Source organism: Ornithorhynchus anatinus, chromosome 2 (genome assembly GCF_004115215.2).
Source record: "Ornithorhynchus anatinus isolate Pmale09 chromosome 2, mOrnAna1.pri.v4, whole genome shotgun sequence".
Taxonomy (NCBI): Eukaryota; Metazoa; Chordata; class Mammalia; order Monotremata; family Ornithorhynchidae; genus Ornithorhynchus; species Ornithorhynchus anatinus.
The window spans coordinates 127523154-127543092 of record NC_041729.1 but is presented as its reverse complement, the minus strand read 5'-3'; the positions used below and the strand labels follow the sequence as shown (position 1 = coordinate 127543092).

The 19939-nt window shown below is 38.8% G+C and overlaps 1 protein-coding gene across 1 annotated transcript in view; it reads left to right on the top strand.

Annotated features, from left to right (window-relative positions):
- KLHL1 (kelch like family member 1) overlaps positions 1 to 19939 on the top strand; it is a 267920-nt gene that overhangs the window by 201432 nt on the left and 46549 nt on the right. Inside the window, exon 7 of the mRNA XM_001505519.3 lies at positions 677 to 901. Within this exon, the coding sequence (XP_001505569.1) occupies positions 677 to 901 (225 nt within the window). The remainder of the gene's footprint in view (positions 1 to 676; positions 902 to 19939) is intronic.

Sequence of the window (19939 nt, the reverse complement as noted above, 5' to 3'; positions counted from 1 at the left end):
ATACAATGAAGTGTAGGGTATTTAGATTTTCTTGGACATGTGATTAAGCTCTTCATTTATGCGTTATTTCTCTGTATGGATTACTAAATTGTACTGCATTTCCTGTATTTTATATTTTCCATGAATTGTTTAAGAAACCATTTATTCCCATAAATCATGTTGTGCTTAGCAAATGCATGCTTTTGCAACTTGGGCTTCTATTACTGCATATGTCAAATGTATAGGTTAAAAAAATAGAAAACATTCCAGTAGATAATATGAGTAAAATATATGACAATTTCAGAAGTTTGAAAATAGGAATATTTGACTCATTAGAAAATACTTTATGCCCATTATTTGTGAAAATGAATAAAAGTAAATTACAGAAAATAAGTGCACTGAATTGATTGATCAGTAGACAATCTTTCAGGAGAAATAAGTAATATTGTCAACAATCCAGAGAACTCCTCATATAGTTTTGTGGCAAAATGTTTCAGATTACAAATGAATCTAGTCATACATTTTGGGAAGAGTGATGCTGACATCAGAATTAGAATATCAGAAAAAAAATAACAAAAAACATCTCTTCAGGCTTTAGTTCAATTGTGTTATTGAGAGTAGGGCAGTGTGATGCATATATTTGGTAACACAATAAATAGTTATGAATTGATTCTGAAACCATTATGTGTTTTACCAGGTGCTACATCAATAGAAAAGTATGACCTCAGAACAAATTTATGGATACAAGCTGGAGTGATGAATGGAAGGAGATTACAGTTTGGAGTGGCTGTCATTGATGAAAAGCTTTTTGTTATTGGAGGTCGAGATGGCTTAAAGACACTGAACACTGTTGAATGTTACAATCCTAAAACCAAGACTTGGACTGTTTTACCTCCAATGTCAACACATAGGCATGGCCTAGGTAAGATTCTCAAACTAAAACAATATACCTTGAAAATGTTTTGAAACACAATCTTTACTTATTAAAATCACAGAAATGTAATTAAACAGATGTATCAAAGTAGGAGCTAATATCACAGATTTGCATCTTGTATGAGAGTCTAAATTAATAAATACATAAATATACAAAATATAAACCACAGATTGTGCAATATTTATATATTCACACATGTGTATATATATATACACATATCTAGTAAAGCTAAAAAAGTTGTTTTTTTTCAAGGCATTGCCACAAACGTTTAAGGGTTACCTGAATGCATTTCAAATTATTTTAGCATACATCCTAAGGCCCTCAGAGCCATATAAAATATGTCCAAATATTTCTTAATCATTTATTTCAAAGATAATTAATTACAATGTTGACATTGATGAAAATGTTTTTCTGTTGGGTTATACCAATTAGGAATGGAACGAAATCTCAATGACTCAAGAAAACAGAGGATACATTACCGTGTTAAGTAGTTAACACAGTCTCTACTCTTTCCAACACTACCTCTTACCTAATTATCTCTAGCAGGTGCTTCCACTCCATGATGGCTTCTTACACAAATCATTTTGGTATGGTACAATCTACATGTGAGCAAAACTGTCTTCAGGATAGATGCACATATACCTGAGCATCATTACAGGATACTGCTTTTAACACTTTCTGATGTATCTTCACTATGTTATATGGTATTTTGTGTTTATTTGTCTTTTTACAGTTTTGCATAATTCAACACTGTAGAATAGCAACAAGTAGCAATTGTAAAACATTCTACTAATGATGGACAAAAACAAATTATGAACTTGTGTGATTCCATTTTTGAATCATCTAAAATATAAATTATCATTAACTCAAAAGTACAATTTTTCCATGTTCCAGTAGAAATATATGTATATATATATACAGCATATATATATATATATACTTATGAATATATATATACTTATGCACAATCTAAGCATCAGAAAGATAGCTAATTTTCAAAAAAAAATGTAGATAAATATCTCAGCCTTGGAGAAATTTATTGAAAGACACCGGTAATTCAGTTCAGTTTAAATATGTAATTTTTGCTTGATGGTGAATAACTCGGCTTACAATATGCTGAAAAGCTAAGCAGAGTAAAGTTATTCTCGAAAATTGAAGTATCCTCCTGCTGAAATTGAAGCATCATCACGTGACGTAATTTGCCATTCAATGTGAGTTATGTAGGAGGAAATTTTCTTGAGAAAAATAGTATCTTTTGCTCAAAGAATATATCACAGGACAGCCAGGATATTTATGTGTGTGCGTATGTGTCTATGTGTTCCATATATGGTTTGCTTATCAATAAGTCCTCCTAGGCTGCCCAGTCTTGACTTTACATCCTCCTTAATATCTTTTCTCCCCTTCTTCTGGGAAAATAGGATCTTCCCCTACAGCACAGATAATATGAGAATGCTAATCTATTGTATTCATTCATTCATTCAGTCGTATTCATTGAGCACTCATAGTGTGCAGAGCACTGTACTAAGCACTTGGAATGTACAATTTGGCAACAGATAGAGACTATCCCTGTCCAATAACAGGTTCACAGTCTAAAATGGGGAGACAGACAACAAAACAAAACAAGTAATCAGGGATCAATACCATGAAGATAAATAGAATCATAGAGATATATACACATCAATAAAATAGAGTAGTAAATAATATATACAAATATATATAAGTACTGTATGGATGGGAGGGGGGTAGAGCAGAGGGATGGAGTACGGGAATAGGGAGGAAAGGTGGGGCAGAGGAAAAGGAACAGCTCAGTCTGGGAAGGCCTCCTGGAGGAGGTGAGCTCTCAGTAGGGCTTTGAAGGGGGAAGAGAGCTATTCAAGCATAATTCTGTGGAACTTACTACTATTCTTATAGATGGAAAGGGAAAATTATAGTAAGTCTAGTGGTCCTTCCTCTGTGAATACATGTGAAGAGATTCCTTTACTCTCAAACGGTAGTCACTGCTGTTTACCTTTCAATCTTCAGTGTCTCTCTAATTTCTGTGGTTCTCTTGCTGTAATCCTCTTACTTTATCCTTCCCTTTTTACTTTTCTCACTTTCTTCAACTGTTCACTCTCCAGTGGCTTCTTCCACACTGCTTTCAAACATGCTCATGTCTCCCTTATCCAAAAAAAAAAAAGTATTATTAATAAATATTTATTTATAGTATAACCCCCATGTAAAATTAAGCGCTTGTAGAAAACATGCCAGTGGGTGACACATTCCCCCCAGTGACAGAGCTGACACTTTAATGGGACAGGCAGAATCCATGGCTATGTGTAAAAAGGAGTTTCAGACATGACACAAACAGGTAGCTGTAACCTCACCAGAAGCCCCGAGAATGGGTCAGATCAGAAGTTGAGTCACAGGCAGGGCTGTGAGCCCAATATGAGGTAATTTTGTAGTACTTTGGTCATTTGTTGTCCTGAGCTGCTGCCCTTATAGGTCCACCCAGCTCTGTGCCCAGGGAGTCAAAATGGCTGAGACAAAACTTTTGGTTCACCAGAGCATATTTATATAGCCTTCAACTCTTCTTCCCCTTTAAGATTCACACAAAATAATTTCACAAGGAGTAAGAATAGTAGGAAAAGAAAGTATCAAAAATGCACTTATAAACAGTTTAATATAAAAATGAATAACTTATTTGTTGCTTGAAAAAACTGGTTTGGAAAGACTTCTATTCAGATAACTAAAGTGTCTAGCAATTTGAAACTGTCAGCAAATTTTGCCCATGAGGCAACAATTTATAAAAGCATTTGACTTGTTCATAAGAATAAATGACTAAAGGCAAAAGAAAAATTCTGCTCAAGACACAGAAGAGGCATTTCTGTAACTTTCTAAACCTTGAACACTTAGAAAGTGGAAAAGCCAGGTCACACAAGTCCTGTAAGCGTCATTTCCCTTTAAATCATGAACTTGCTGTAGGCAGGGACTGTGTCTACCAGCCCTGTTTACTACACTCTCCCAAATACTTAGTACAGTGCTCTGCACACAGTAAGAACCCATTAAATACCATTGATTCAATCAATTAATCAATCAATCACATTTATTGAGTGCTTACTATATGCAGAGCATTGTTCTAAGTGGTTGGGAGAGCACAACCCAACAAAGTTTGTAGACAAGTTCCCAGCCCACTATGAGCATACAGTCAAAAGGGGAGCTAACAGTCTAGCTGTAGAATGTATTTTACATTCAGGGTGCTTGAAGAACTCCTCTAAAACTTCATATGTAAGTTATGTGGAAGACAGAAGGAAGACTGAATACTATAATTACTCTATTGGATCTCATGGCTTCAACTACCACCTCTATGCAGATGGTTCTCAAGGCTATATCTCCAGCCCTGATCTCTTCTGCACAGTCTCATATTTCCTCCTGCCTACAGAAATCCCTACTTGGATGTCCTGCTGACACCTCAAACTCAACATTTCCAAAACACAACTCCTCATCTTCCCACCCAAACCCTCTCCTTCCCTTGACTTTCCTATCACTGTAGCATCACCACCATTCTCCCTGTCTCACAGCTCCATAAACATTATATTATCTGCCTAAAAGCTTCATTCTATCCTCGACTCATCTCTCACTTTCATGCATGTATTCAATGTCACCAAATCCTGTTGGTCCTACTTTCGCAATATTGCTAAAATCTACCCTTTATTTTCCATCCATAGTGCTATCACATTAATCAAAGTACTATCCTATTCTTGACTATCTTATCCTTGACTACTGTGTCAGCCTCCTAGCTGATCGCCCTGCTTCCCTCACTAATAACTTTCATTACTGACTAAGCCTTCATTGCCTCTTCTCCAACTCTATTCTGTCACAATTCTTGATTTTGCACCCTTTATATCCCGGCTAGACTACTGTGTCAGCCTTCTCTCTGACCTCCCTTCCTCCTCTCTCGCCCCGCTCCAGTCTATTCTTCACTCCGCTGCCCGGCTCATCTTCCTGCAGAAACGATCTGGGCATGTCACTCCCCTTCTTAAACAACTCCAGTGGTTGCCTATCAACCTCCGCTCCAAACAAAAACTCCTCACTCTAGGCTTCAAGGCTCTACATCACCTTGCCCCTTCCTACCTCTCCTCCCTTCTCTCTTTCTACCACCCATCCCGCACGCTCCGCTCCTCTGCCGCCCACCTCCTCACCGTCCCTCGGTCTCGCCTATCCTGCCGTCGACCCCCGGGTCACGTCCTCCCGCGGTCCCGGAACGCCCTCCCTCCTCACCTCCGCCAAACTGATTCTCTTTCCCTCTTCAAAACCCTACTTAAAACTCACCTCCTGCAAGAGGCGTTCCCAGACTGAGCTCCTCTTCTCCCTCTACTCCCTCTGCCATCCCCCCTTTACCTCTCCGCAGCTTAACCCTCTTTTTCCCCTTTTCCCTCTGCTCCGCCACCTCTCCCTTCCTATCCCCACAGCACCGTACTCGTCCGCTCAACTGTATATATTTTCGTTATCCTATTTATTTTGTTAATGAATTGTACATCGCCTCAATTCTATTTAGTTGCCATTGTTTTTACGAGATGTTCTTCCCCTTGACTCTATTTATTCCCATTGTTCTTGTCTGTCTGTCTCCCCCGATTAGACTGTAAACCCGTCAAATGGCAGGGACTGTCTCTATCTGGTGCCAACTTGTTCATCCCAAGCGCTTAGTACAGTGCTCTGCACATAGTAAGCGCTCAATAAATACTATTGAATGAATGAATGAACCCTTTATTCACCCCTCCCACAACCCCACAACTCTCATGTATATCCATAATTTATTTATTGATATTCATCTTGTCTCCCCATCTAGACTGTAAACTTGATCTAGGCTGGAGGCATGTATATCAACTCTGTTATACTGTAATCTCTCAAGTGCTTAGCACAGTGCTGTGCACACAGTAGCTGTTAAATAATGTACAATTGATTGATTGCCTCTTGTTTCTCTCCACTCCAGTCTGTACTTCCCTCAACTGCCTGGATCACTTTCCTAAAAAAACATTGTCCATGTTTGCCCACTCAAGAACGTCCACTGGTTTCTCATCCAGTTCCATGTCAAACAGAAGATCATAGCCCTAGGCTTACCACATGGATTTCCTATTATAACCCAGCACCTTCATTTGGCTCCTTTAACACCAACTTACTCAGAGTGCCACAGCTTCATTATCTCAATGCTGACCCTTGTCCATGTTCTCCTTCTGGCCTTGAACTAGCTCCCCCCTTCATTCATTCATTAATTCATTCAATCACATTTATTTAGCACTTACTATGTGCAGAGCACTGTACTAAGCACTTGGAAAGTACAATTCAGCAGCAGATAGAGACAATCTCTACCTAACATTGGGCTTACAATCCGACAGATGATCACTTTCCCCACCTTCAAGCTACATTGAAGTCATATCTCCTCTAAGAGGACTTCCTTGACTAAACCTTCATTTCACCTACTCCCTTTGCCTTCCATGTCACCCTTGTACCTGGATTTATACCCCTTATTCACATCATAATCAGATCCACAGCATTTTTGCACATGTCCAAACTTATTTTTACATATGACTCTCCCTCTAGGCTGTAAATTCTTTGAGGGCAAGGATGTTATCTACCAACCCTGCTATATTGTACTCTCCCAAGCACTTAGTTGGGTGCTCTGCACACACAGATCTGGGTTTTAATCCTGCCCCTACCAGTTGTCTATGTCACCTTGGGCAAATCATTGAACTTTTCTGTGCTGTTGTTTCCTCATCAGTAAAATGGGGATTAAATTGCTGCTCCTTATAGATTGTAAACTCAGTGTGGGTAGGAAATGTGTCTTTTATATTGTACTCTCCCAAGCGCTTAGTAGAGTGCTCTGAATTCAGTAAGCCCTCAGTAAATATGATAGACTGACTACTCCCTAATTTAAACCATGAGTCCCATGTGGCCTTTGTCCAACTTGATTATCTTGTATTTACCCCAGCACTTTGTTACAATTCTTGGCACACAGTAAGTGGTTAGCACATGCCACCATAGTATTGAGTCACTTATTGATTGATTTCAGGTAGTGACCAAATAATAATAATGTTGGTATTTGTTATGTGCTTATTTTGTGCCAAGCACTGTTCTAAGTACTGGGGTAGATACAATGTAATCAGCTTGTCCCACATGGGGCTCAAAGTCTTAGTCCCCAATTTACAGATAAGGGAACTGAGGCACAGAGAAGTTAAGTGACTTGCCCAAGGTCACACAGCAGACAAGTGGCGGAGGCAGAATTAGAACCCACACCCTTTGACTCCCAAGCTTGTGCTCTTTTCATTGAGCCACGCTGCATGCTGTCTAAACAGGAAGAGTTTTTTCATAGACATGAATTCTTGCCTTACCACTGCAATGATCAGCTGTATGAGAGAAACCATGTGTGGGCCTTTCAGATTTGCTAGGAGAGGGACCTGAGAGAAAGAGGTTAAGTTGGTTTAAACTGAGGTTCTCTAAAGAAAAACATCTTTTAAAAATTAGAGACAGTTTCAGCCAATCAATCATATTTATTGAGCGATTACTGTGTGCAGGTCACTGTACTAAGTGCTTGGAGGAGTACAACACAACTATATAACAACTCCCTGACCAAAACGAATTTAGAGTCTAGAGGGGGAAATAGACATTAATATAAGTAATTATATTATGGATATTTTCATAAGTGCTGTGGAGCTGGGCAATGCAGAAGAGAGTGGGAAAAGAGGAACTGAAGGCTTAGTCTGGGGAGGCCTCTTGGAGGAGATGTGTCTTCAATAAGGCTTTGTAGGTAGGGAGAGTAACTGTGTGTCAGATATGAAAAGGGAGGGTGTTCCAGGCCAGAGGTAGATCGTTGGTTGAGAGGTCGGTGGCAAGACAGATGAGATTGAGGTGCGGTAAGTAGGTTGGCATTAAGGAAGTGAAGTGTGCGTGCTGGGTGGTAGTAATAATAATAATAATAATGTTGGTATTTGTTAAATGCTTACTACGTGCAGAACACTGTTCTAAGTGCTGGGATAGATTTACAGGGTAATCATCTTGTCCCACGTGAGGCTCACAGTTTTGATCCCCATTTTACAGATGAGGTAACTGAGGCACAGAGAAGTTAAGTGACTTGCCCACAGTCACACAGCTGACAAGTGGCAGAGCGGTATTCGAACCCATGACCTCTGACTTCCAAGCCTGTGCTCCTTCGACTGAGCCATGCTGCTTCTCTAGTAGGAGAGCAGTGAGGTGAGGTAGAAGTTGGGGTGGGGCGATTACCTTCAGCACCTCTTGGTGCTAATGGCGATGATGTATTTGCAGTAGCAGAGCTCGCAGCTTCAGCAGCCGCACTAGCAACTCCCCCTGCTAGCATAGTAACACATGGGAACATCGATGAGGTGCCAGCAATAATAATAATAACATTTGATTACACACAGCTGGATGTTTGCCTCTGCCTCACTAGAGTGTTAGTTTACCGTGGGAGGGAATGTTTCTGTTGTATTATAATAATAATGTTGGAATTTGTTAAGCGCTTACTATGTGCAGAGCAGTGTTCTAAGCGCTGGGCTAGATACAGGGTAATCAGGTTGTCCCATGTGAGGCTCACAGTCAATCCCCGTTTTACAGATGAGGTAACTGAGGCACAGAGAAGTTAAGTGACTTGCCCAAAGTCACACAGCTGACAAGTGGCAGAGCTGGGATTCAAACCCATGACCTCTGGCTCCCAAGCCCGGGCTCTTTCCATTGAGCCATGCTGCTTCTCTATTATAATCCCCCAAGTGCTTAGTACAGAGAAGAAGTGTGGCTTAGTGGAAAGAGCCCAGGCTTGGGAGTCAGAGGTTGTGGGTTCTAATCCCGCTGTGCTACATATTAGCTGTTTGATCATGGGAAAGTCACTTAATTTCTCTGTGCCTCAGTTACCTCATCTGTAAAATGAGGATGAGGACTGTGAGCCCTATTTGAGACAACCTGATTACCTTATAACTACCCCAGCACTTACAACACTGCTTGGCACATAGTAAGTGCTTAACAAATACCAACATTATTATTATTATTACAGTGTTTTCCACACAGTAAATTATCAATGAATACAATTGACTGATTGATTTATAGAAGCAGACAAATGGATTAAGTGTTTTAAAGCAGATGATAAAGAGTTTAGCGTGGCTCAGTGGAAAGAGCACGGGCTTTGGAGTCAGAGGTCATGGGTTTGAATCCCAGCTCGGCAACTTGTCAGCTGTGTGACTGTGGGCAAGTCACTTAACTTCTCGGTGCCTCAGTGACCTCATCTGTAAAATGGGGATTAAGACTGTGAGCCCCACGTGGGACAACCTGATTCCCCTCTGTCTACCCCAGCGCTTAGAACAGGGCTTGGCCCATAGTAAGCGCTTAACAAATACCAGAATTATTATTATTATTATTAAATAACTGAGTTAGTAGTTGTGATAGTATTTATTAAAGCATTTGCCCTCTGGATCAACTGAATTAAATGCTAAGAGAGAATATGCTTGTAGGCTTTGGCCATGGTCCCTTATCTCCTGTGGGACTCATGACCTAGGAACCTAAGAAATGAAGTTGGGCTCTTCCACACAATAACATCATCACCAGATCAAAGGAGCAGGCAGAGAACAAAAGTCATTCAATCCACATATTCAGTGCATCTCCAAATCCTGTTTGTTCTAACTTTGGATCTCTAGAATTTACCCTTTCTGTAAATAAACTTCAAACATAATGGTCCAAGCACTTTTCACTACTACATCAGCTCCTTGCTGACCTCACTGATCGGTCTCTCCCCTCTCCAGTTCATACTACATTCTAATGCCTGGGTCATTTTTCTAAAAATTCAGCCCATGTCTCCTGTAAACCTCTAAACATTGATGGTTCATTTCCCCTACAAAAGAAATGTCTTACCATTCATGTAGGGTCACTTAATCAGCTTTCCTAACCTAACCTCGTTGATCTCCTACTACAACCTAACACGTACAATTTATTCCATTAACATCAACCTACTCACTGTACCTTAATCTTGTCTGTCCTGCCACCGGCCCCTTGCTCACATCCTCCATCTAGCCTGGAACTTCCTTCCCATTCATATCTGGCAGACCACTGCACCACCCACCTTCAAATGGCCTTACTAAAATCCAAGAAGCCTTCCCAAACTGTCTTCACGTCGCTGATTTGTCTTCCCTTCAGTTTCACATATGCACTTTGGTATGCAAACCTTAGGCACTTTAGAAGTTGATATTCACCCAAACCTACCACTTCAGCATTTATGAACACATCCACCTGTAATTTATCTTAATGTCTATCTTCTCCACTAATCTTAAAACTATTTCTGGTCAGCGATTGTGTCTGCCTACTTTATTGTCCTCCCCAAGCACTTACCTGAGTGCTCTGCATACAGTAAGCACTCATAAAATACCACTGTTTGATTGATTGGTTAAAGAGAGGTACTTGACAACTATTTGCATTTCAAATAAACTACCCCCTTTCAAATGAAAGGTGTGATAAGTTGATCTTTCTATCATGGGAACTCTTAGGGAGCAGAAGCTTGGACAATGTCAAAACTAGCTCAGCAGGCGGCAAAAGAAAGAGCAGTGGAGAGAGTGAAATTATATTCAGGCAGAAGCTCCTTCATTTTTAAAGACTACATCAGCCTTCTCAGTGGTTTCCCTTCTTACCGTTTCTCCCCCCTCCTGGTCATACTTCACTTTGCTGCCCAGATATATATATATTTTTTAATTTCATTCGTCTTCCCACTCAAAAACAAACCAAAAAAAAAGCGGTTGCCCTCTCCACTCTGCATCAAACTGAAATTCCTATGGCTCTAAGGCTTTTCATCAGCATTCCCTCACACTTAAGCGACTCTTTTTTCCACCTACTGAACAGTAAACACATTCGCTTTTAGCAGTAGCATTCAATTGCCACTGAAACGGAATGGAGTTATTGAACAATTCGTCAGGGCTGCTTTTTTTGCACTGTCAGCAGCCTTAATGTGCGCAGTAGCCGAGTGTGAAAAGTCTAGCAGATGGCAGCTTCCCAATGTAGTTAAACAGAGCAGGGTTAGGTATCGCATTCTAGAGTGTCATGCTAATGCTAAAGATGTTTGCATTTTATTGAATGGATTATTTGTTCTTGTCATTTTATTTCACCAAATTTTATCTTCCAGGACAGAAAAATAACTGTTCATTCTTTCTTCCTAGATCTATGGCTTACTTTGACGTGATTATATGTTTCTAGTGTAAAAACGCATAGAGTGTTTTTAGGGTTTTATTGTTTTGAGGTAACCAAACACTTATTAATGGCAAGAAACAACCTTGTATGGGTGTAATTCGGATTCCTGAAAGATAGGAACCTTAGAAGTCCAGTAGGATTAGAGGTGGACCTGATAAAAGGCATTTTATGTGAGAGATTGAACGAATATTCATATTTCAATCTTAGTTCATGTGATACAATTTTCAGGAAGAAATATTTCATTTGTGAATGAGGATTTTACAGTGAAGTAGACTGCAGTAAGTAAAGCATTCTGCTTACAATTATTTGACTGGGAGTTTACTCCTTCACATCACTGAACTATCATGAAGAAAAGGTGATAAAGGTGATGTCATTTATTGAATAGAGGGTTATTCTAGCCTGCAGTATCTTTGAATCACAATGGAGTGTTACATTATGGCTTATTCAGAGATATAAAGGGAAAAATTAAAGATGTCAGGTGAAATTTACTAAGTAATTAAGATGTATATCAAGGATCCTTCTTCCTCCCAGCATTTGCTTTTTGTTGTGCATACAGAAGACTGGGCTGAATGAGCCAATGAGCTTCCTTTAATGTCCCTTCTTATGCCCTAATATTTAGGATCTTTCCCCTGTTCCACTGAATCCAGTTTTATAAGCTCTCAGCAGGCATTGTTTAGAACCAGCCTGACTTTTCCAACATTAAAATGATAGATATAAAGATAGATTAGATAGACAGACATAGACCTCTACAGTATTTAAAACAGATGATTAGGTATAGCCTTCGTAGCAGTAGGGAGATAATTTTTTAAAATGAACTCTTAAATTTCTAACCAGCTCTACAATCTATTCTGTACTTTAAAACTTAGCCTCGATGTGCATTATATTTAGAGAAGCAGCGTGGCTCAGTGGAAAGAGCATGGGCTGGGGAGTCAGAGGTCATGGGTTAAAATCCCAACTCTGCCGCTTGTGAGCTGTGTGACTTTGGGCAAGTCACTTCACTTCTCTGTGCCTTACTTGCCTCATCTGTAAAATGAGGATTAAGACTGTGAGCCCCATGTGGGACAACCTGATCACCTTGTATCCTCTCCAGTGCTTAGAACAGTGCTTTGCACTTAGTAAGTGCTCTACAAATGCCATTAAATAAATAAAATAAATAAGATGCACTTATCACTAATAATTGCTCCAATTCATCATTATGCAATTAAAACATTTATGACATTTTAAATTATTTTATTTAAAATGGTATTTATTAAATGCTTACTATGTGCCATTTGAACATCTCTCAACCAATACAGGTTTTGGAAAAGCTATTTGGAGTAGAAAAAAATATGATTTTCATTATTTTTTTTTTCTTATGAAGGATTATCTTAGTATGAAATGGTTGCTTTAAGAGTAGATTTGTGATTTACAACTGTTATCAAGAATTTATCCTCCTCACATTAAATACAAGATTTATTTTTACTTTAATGGTGGAAACACTTTTAATTTACTTCCTATAGCAAAGCTAATTAATTTTAAATAAAATAAAAGTTTAAATCTATATATGTAGCATTCCAGATTTGCTAGCAATTTCAGTTTTAAACTCAGTTATTGTTCCCTTTAAAGGTATCAATATTATGTGCAATTTTCACATGCTTCTAGGCCAGAATTTAGCTTCCATTTTGTTTGCTAGTGGAAATTTTCTAGGAAAGCACTTAAACACACTAATGAAGACATTTACAGAGATAAAATGGAGCAAAAACATGCTTTTTAAAATTCATCTCAATAAGAATAAATTACTCTCTATGAAGTCTCTAATGCTTGGGCATGGGAATTGCTTTGAAGTCAGATAGGAAAAAACATGTTACTATCATTATTGAATATTGATTAAATTATTGCTACCTTCAATGATAGACAAGAAGGAAAAATGAAAACATAATGACTCTAGGCTTGAAAGCTTACTCTACACATTTATTGTACAGAAGACCTGAATTGATTTCTCACTAGGAAATAATTATGTAAACTGAAAATTATCCATGAGTTGGAAATATATCACCCATGGTTATCCACTTGCCTGAACTTAATGTGATGCCTTTGATATTTTATAGTAAGGGAGGCCAAAATGTATAATGATTTGTTTTTATAAATCTACTTCAATTAATTGGAAGTTCATAATGTTAATGATCCTCTACTCTATAGAAGACATTTCTTGCACTTTAGATCAAGTCATTCTCATTAATCCTGTTAACAATAGCTTGTTCATTCTTCATCCTTATCTTAATCACAGTCCATAACTAGCTGGTAGAAAAACTGTCAATATTTGCACTAGATTAAATCACAGTGCCATAGGAATTTACTTTAATCATGAAGCAGTTGCATAAAGAAAATAATCAAAGGAGTATTATCCTTGCTTATTATGCTGAGTCAACAGAAAATGATTGAAGCAAAAAAGTTGACTGGAAGTTTGTGCAGCTACATTAAAAAAAAAATAAAGAATTACAATATATTGATTTACCTCTGTGTTTCAAGGAAGTATATTAAACATCAATTGAATATCATATTAAAAATTTACATTGCAAAACTGAATTCTGCTTTTCAAAGTCAAAATTATGCGGAAAATTTCCTATAAAGTATTCTTTGAATAATTTTGCATTTTAATATATAAAATTTTGTTTACTTAGGATGAGGGGCCATAATAGACTATCTCTTTTTTCATTCTCCGCTATCACTTCTATCTGAGTTCACAGTCTCCAGAAGTTGCCTTGAAGGGAACCTAAAGGAAACCCAGAATGTTTTTTTGATTATTATGTGATAGGCAGAAAAAAAAGTTTAGGGAATGAGACATCCTGCTCCACCTTCTGGCTATCTCTCATATTCCTTCTCTCTTAAACATTAGGTTCTGGTGAGAGGGAAAGCAATTATGCAATTTATTTTTTGATGGAGAATGGTGTTGGGAATAGAGAGGGAAGGCTTATTCGTTGGATGTTTAACTAAAATTAATCAAGCAGTAGTATTTATTAAGTATCTCTTGTGTATTAAATGCTTGGAATAGTCAAAATGAGTTACTAGATATGGTCCATATCCTTGAAGAGCTTACATTTCACTTCTATCCCCTACCTCAAGTTGCTCCTCCTGGACTCATGAACTTATATGTAGCCTCTTTCCCACTTATGTATATATACACACTCAATTTATTATATTTAGAGTATTGTACATACTTTTATCTTCAATTCTCCTTTTAAAATGTAAGTTCCTTGTTGTCAGGAACTTATTGATTCATCATACTGTACTTCCCCATTGCCTACTACAGTGTACCACACCAATAGACACACAGTAAATGCTACTTCTGTTACTATAATTATTTCTACTACTACTTACTATTACTACTACCTTTTTCTTTTCATCCAAACTGCTACCACATTTATTCAGTCACTTGTCATTTCTTTCCTTTATTGTATCACTCCTCACTGACCTGCCTGAATTCTCTTTCTCCCCTCTCCAATCCACACCTCTCTGCTGTAAAGATCACTTTTGTGAAAATGGTGTAGTTCACAACTTCCCACCCCTCAATGGTTATCTCTCTCCCCTGTATCAATCGATTGCGTTTATTGAGCACTTACTGTATGCAGAGCATTGTACTAAGCGCTTGTGAGAGTACAATATAACAGCGTTGGCAGACATGGTCCCTGATCAAAAGGAACTTACAGTTTAGAGAGGGAGTTTCTGCATCAAACAAAAATTCCTTTTCATTGGTTTTCAAGTACTAAATCAGCTCCCTCCCTCCTAACCTTGCTTATCTTCTACTATACCCCAAATGGCCACTCTGTTCCTCTAATTCCAACCTACTCTCTATAACTCAAAATCATTTATCTCACCACTGATCCCTTGCACATATTCTCTCTTTGGCCTTGATAATAATAATAATGATGGTATTTGTTAAGCGCTTACTATGTGGAAAGCACTGTTCTAAGTGTTGAGGTTGATACAAGGTAATCAGGATGTCCCACATGGGGCTCACTGTCTTAATCCCCATTTTACAGATGAGGTAACTGAGGCACAGAGAAGTTAAATGAGTTACCCAAAGTCACACTGCTGCTAAGTGGCAGAGCCAGGATTAGAACCCACAACCTCTGACTCCCAAACCTGTGCTCTTTCCACTAAGCCAACTATCTCCCACTTCATATCTGACAGTCTGCCACACTCCTCACCTTCACAAAATCTTCCTAAAATCACCTCTCTTCCAATGGGTTTACCAGACTAAGCTCTTTATATACCCCCTATTCCCCATCCACCCTTCAAACTTTGAATTTGATGTGTTTCCCTTAAGCACTTTGCTAGTTACCCCAGCTCCATAGTACTTATAAAGATACTCTATTACAGAAACTGATCTCCCTCCTACTTGGACTGTGAGCGCTTTCATAGAACTAGAACAATATCTGGACTGATTAATTTGTATATAGCCCAGAGCTTAGGACACTGCTGAACTCATAGTAAGTGCTTACAAAATGTACAATTATTGTATTCTTATACTCCATTATTTCTCCTAACTCTAATCCATTGTAATGTACATGTCCTCCTGTAGAATGGAAGCTCCTGTAGGTAAGGATCATGTTTACCAATTCTGTTGTATTATGATTACCAATTCTGTTGTAATGTAGTGACTAATTCTGTTGTATTGTGATGACCAGTTCTACTGGCCCCCCCATACTTAAGAAATGGAGATGGAGCCAAGAGATCATTTGGTTAGGTTGTAAGCCTAACCAATAATAGAGGATTAGGTGGGAAGAAGAAGGAGACCTTCAGCCATCTTGAGGCAAGTTGAAAGGATGTAGTGTTGTAGGGAGAGCGGGACATAGGGAGAAACGTTGTGCGGACACAGTATACAGCAAAGGGATTGGATAGGATCCCTAAAATCTTGGAATCCAGTGGTCATAATTCCAGAAGACCGAGATGCCTGACCCTGAGTGAGAGAATAGCATGAGTCTCAGGATGCCTACAGAGAAATACAGAGGATCCTGGTAGGAACAGTATTAAATTCAGGGAAGAGTGGTTTGATTTGGATTTGCTTTGGTGGTTACCTTATTAAGAACGTATTAAAAATTTTAAGATCCCAGTTGTGGGCAGGGAATATGTCTGTTTACTGTTATAATGTACTCTCCCAAGTGCTTAGTACAGTGTTTTGCACAAAGTAAGTGTTGAATAAATACAATTGAATGAATTAATGAATGGTGTATGCCTACTGTGGTGTTTAGGGGAGAAGCTCCAGGAGCCCAGGAAAACATGGTCAGGAGATCCACGGGTAGGAGTGCTTTGTCTGTGGACTTCACACAGCCAGCCCTGGGAAGGGGAAGGAAGTAATAATAATAATAATAATAATATTTTAAGTGCTTATCATATGCCAAGCACTGTTCTAAACACTGGGTTAGATACAAGTTAATCAGGTTGGAAACAGTTCCTGCTGACATGGGGCTTAAAATATTAATCCCCATTTTACAGATGAGGTAACTGAGGCATAAAGAAGTAAAGAGAAATGACTTGCCCAATTTCACACAGCAGGCTAGTGACAGAGTCAGGATTAGAACCTGGGTCCTTCTGACTCCCAGGCCTAGACTCTATCCATTAGGCCAAGCTAGTGCTCTGTCCACCAGCCCTTATTACCCACTAGATAGGTAGTCCTGAATGACTTCCATACCTTGGCGAGATGCTCTCAATCATACAGTCGTGGCAGCAAGAGACTTGCTTGGGACTTGGAAAATAGTGACTAGGAACATCTTGAACTAAACCTAGGGTATGGAAATGAGAAATCTAAAGGACTTTAGAACCAAGCAAAGGCTGATCGGGGTCCAGGAACCCCTGCAGGCAAATTGGATTTTATACAGACCAGTCCCATATGGGGCTCACACTCTCAATCCTTGTTTTGCAGTTGAGGTAAATGAGGCACAGAGAAGTGAAGTAACTTGCTTGTATCCACCCCAGCACTTAGTATAGTGCCTGGCACATAGTAAGTGCTTAACAAATACCACGATTATTCTTATGATTGTTTTCATGCTTAGAAAAATGTTATTTCATTTCATTTTATTTATTTCAGGTCTGTCAATTCCATACTTTCAGTTTTCATTCCAAAATAATAGTCTGAAAGTCAGATGAGAATTAGGGCTCTTAAATTAATGAATCAAAGTAATTCAAATGTAGGTATGCTCATTTTAACTGATAAACCTCTTATACCCTGATAAATCAAACTAATTCACAAATTCTGCTATGCATAGTGACAATTTGTTTTTACAACTATAATAGCCATTCTATAAATCAGAATTTCTTCTTCAAAAGGCTCCCTCATGTTGGGTCAGCCTTCAGCTCAGGACTTCCTCCAGAGGACTAGCTTTCTTTATATTTTGTTGAATATATTGAATACATTCTGCTTTAACAAGTTGACTTGAAAAAGGTAATTTTACTCAGGGCAAAAATTTTTATAAATTTCTCTCTGTGTATAGAGTGCCTAAAACCCCTCAGAATTTTTCCCTTCCAGGCAGTTCTAGCTGTCTTCCTCAAGGGAACTCTGATTTTGCTGCCAGCTCTACCGTAACTTCCAAATAATCTCCTCCAAAAGACAAAAGTATCTATGACTTTCAGGCAGCAAGCCCCAGTTCTATGGGATTGCCCCTGCAGGAAGGGACAGGGCTTGGCCAGTGTCCCTTCTGACTTTGTACTATGCTTATAATGTGGGAAACCTTTTGCAGATTTAAACATAAGCACCGTGGTTAGAATATTACCAGCTTAAATATGTGTATTCCCTGAGTAATTTATGTGCATTTATTGATCATCTTAACAATATAAATTAGAAAATGCCATTTCCTAGATTTTCCTAGATTCCTAGATTTACAGCGAATAAGACATTAAACAGTTGCAGTTCATTTCCCTCTTCTCCATATAACTTTGTACATCCTTTCAAGAATTCTTAGACTTGTTCAGCTTGAGGTAACCTGAAACTTGCAGTGTTAGTGGCTATACATAGTGTTACAGGGCAGTATTCTGATGTATTCTGGTCTTTAATCATATGAGAAGCAAACCAGAAATCAGACTTTCTGTTTGAAAACCTAAACTGGATCTTTATACAAGCTCAAATCCTTCTTTTTTTCTGGCATATTCACAGTCCTTTCTTCTGAATTCTCTTCTCTCTGTAATTGTCCAAGCAAAAATATGAGAGAAACAGTGTAGTGGCTAGAGCCTGGGCCTGGGAGAAAGAAGGGCATAGGTTCTTATCCTGGCTCTGCCACTTATATGATGTGTAATCTTGGACCAGTCACTTCACTTCTCTGTGTTTCAGGTACCTCATCTGAGGATTGAGTCCGTGAAGTCAACATGGGATAGGCACTGTGTCCAACTCAATTTGCTGGTATCTAACCCAGTGCTTAGTACAGTGCCAGACACATAATTCAGTAAGCGCTTAACAAATACCATCATTTTTATATCTAATAGTAGTAGCAGTAGTATTTATCATATATTCTTTATATCATATTTATCCAGTGCTCATGCCCATAGTGCCTGCACACAATACGTGCTCAATAAATATCATATATTTATTGATTAAAGAGGAAAACGATGCAAATCAAATATGGGGAAATAAGGGTTAGAAAAGACTTGGAAGCTCTGACTTGAATATCATCATGTGACAGAAATATAATTCTGCTATCAATAAGCCAAGCTAGTACTGGTGTTATACAATATTTGTCATGGGAGCGACTTTCCTTTATTGTGACTTCTGTCAAAATTTTTATGTTGGATTCTTCCCTTTAGGACAGGGAACGTATCAATTTTACTTCTGTTCCGCCTAAGCATTCATAGAGTGCATTACATCAAGGAAGCACTCGATAATTATCTGTACTAATAGACTGTCATTTATTCATTCATTCAATCATATTTATTGAGCGCTTACTGTGTGCAGAGCACTGTACTAAGTGATTGGCTAAGTGATTGGAAAGCACAATTCGGCAACAGATAGAGACAATCCCTACCCAACAACAGGCTCACAATCTAGAAAAAATAAAGAGAAACAATTCCTGCCCACATGGGGCTTAAATAATGATGGAATTGGTTAACTGCTTTCTAAGTGCCAAGCACCGTTCTAAGCATTGGGGTAGATGCAAGGTAATCAGTTTGTCCCATGTGGAGTTCACAGTATTATTTCCCATTTTACAAATGAGGTAACTGAGACAAGTGAAGCAAATTGCCCAAAGTCACACAGCTGACAAGTGGCGGAGGAAAGATTAGAACCCACAACCTCTGACTCCCAAGCCCAGGCTCTTTCCTTTAAGCCACGCTGCTTCTCCTAAGTTATTTTGTACAGTCTGGTTTCTTTTAGTATAGAAAAACTGAAGAAGGTACCCTATACTTCCTCCTCTTCCTTCATCCACCCATCCAAGTTGTTTTTCTCCCTTTGTTTCTTTAATTTATTTAGCTTTTGTCACCCGTCGCCCGGGGATGACTTCATTCAGAATTGACGAGGCTAGAGAGAGAGAGAGAGAGAGAGAGAGAGAGAGAGAGGCCAGGCACAGAAAGCCTGAGTTTTCTATAAAATTGATTCTGCAAGGTGAACTGAATTATTTGATTGTTTAGAGGCAATGAATTGAACTTTCCTTTCAGGAGAAATATGATAATTTAATGATATTAGAGGTTGCCTATCAGGAGGAATATACTTATACGTTAGTAGAGAGTGGCAGAATCCCCAGGTTCCATCCAGGCGAAGCTGATTTAGGGCTTGTTCACAAGTGGTGAGGCAACTACCTCCCACTCTCTCCATAACCATGCCCCCTCCTACCTCCCCTTCCTTCTCTCCTTCTA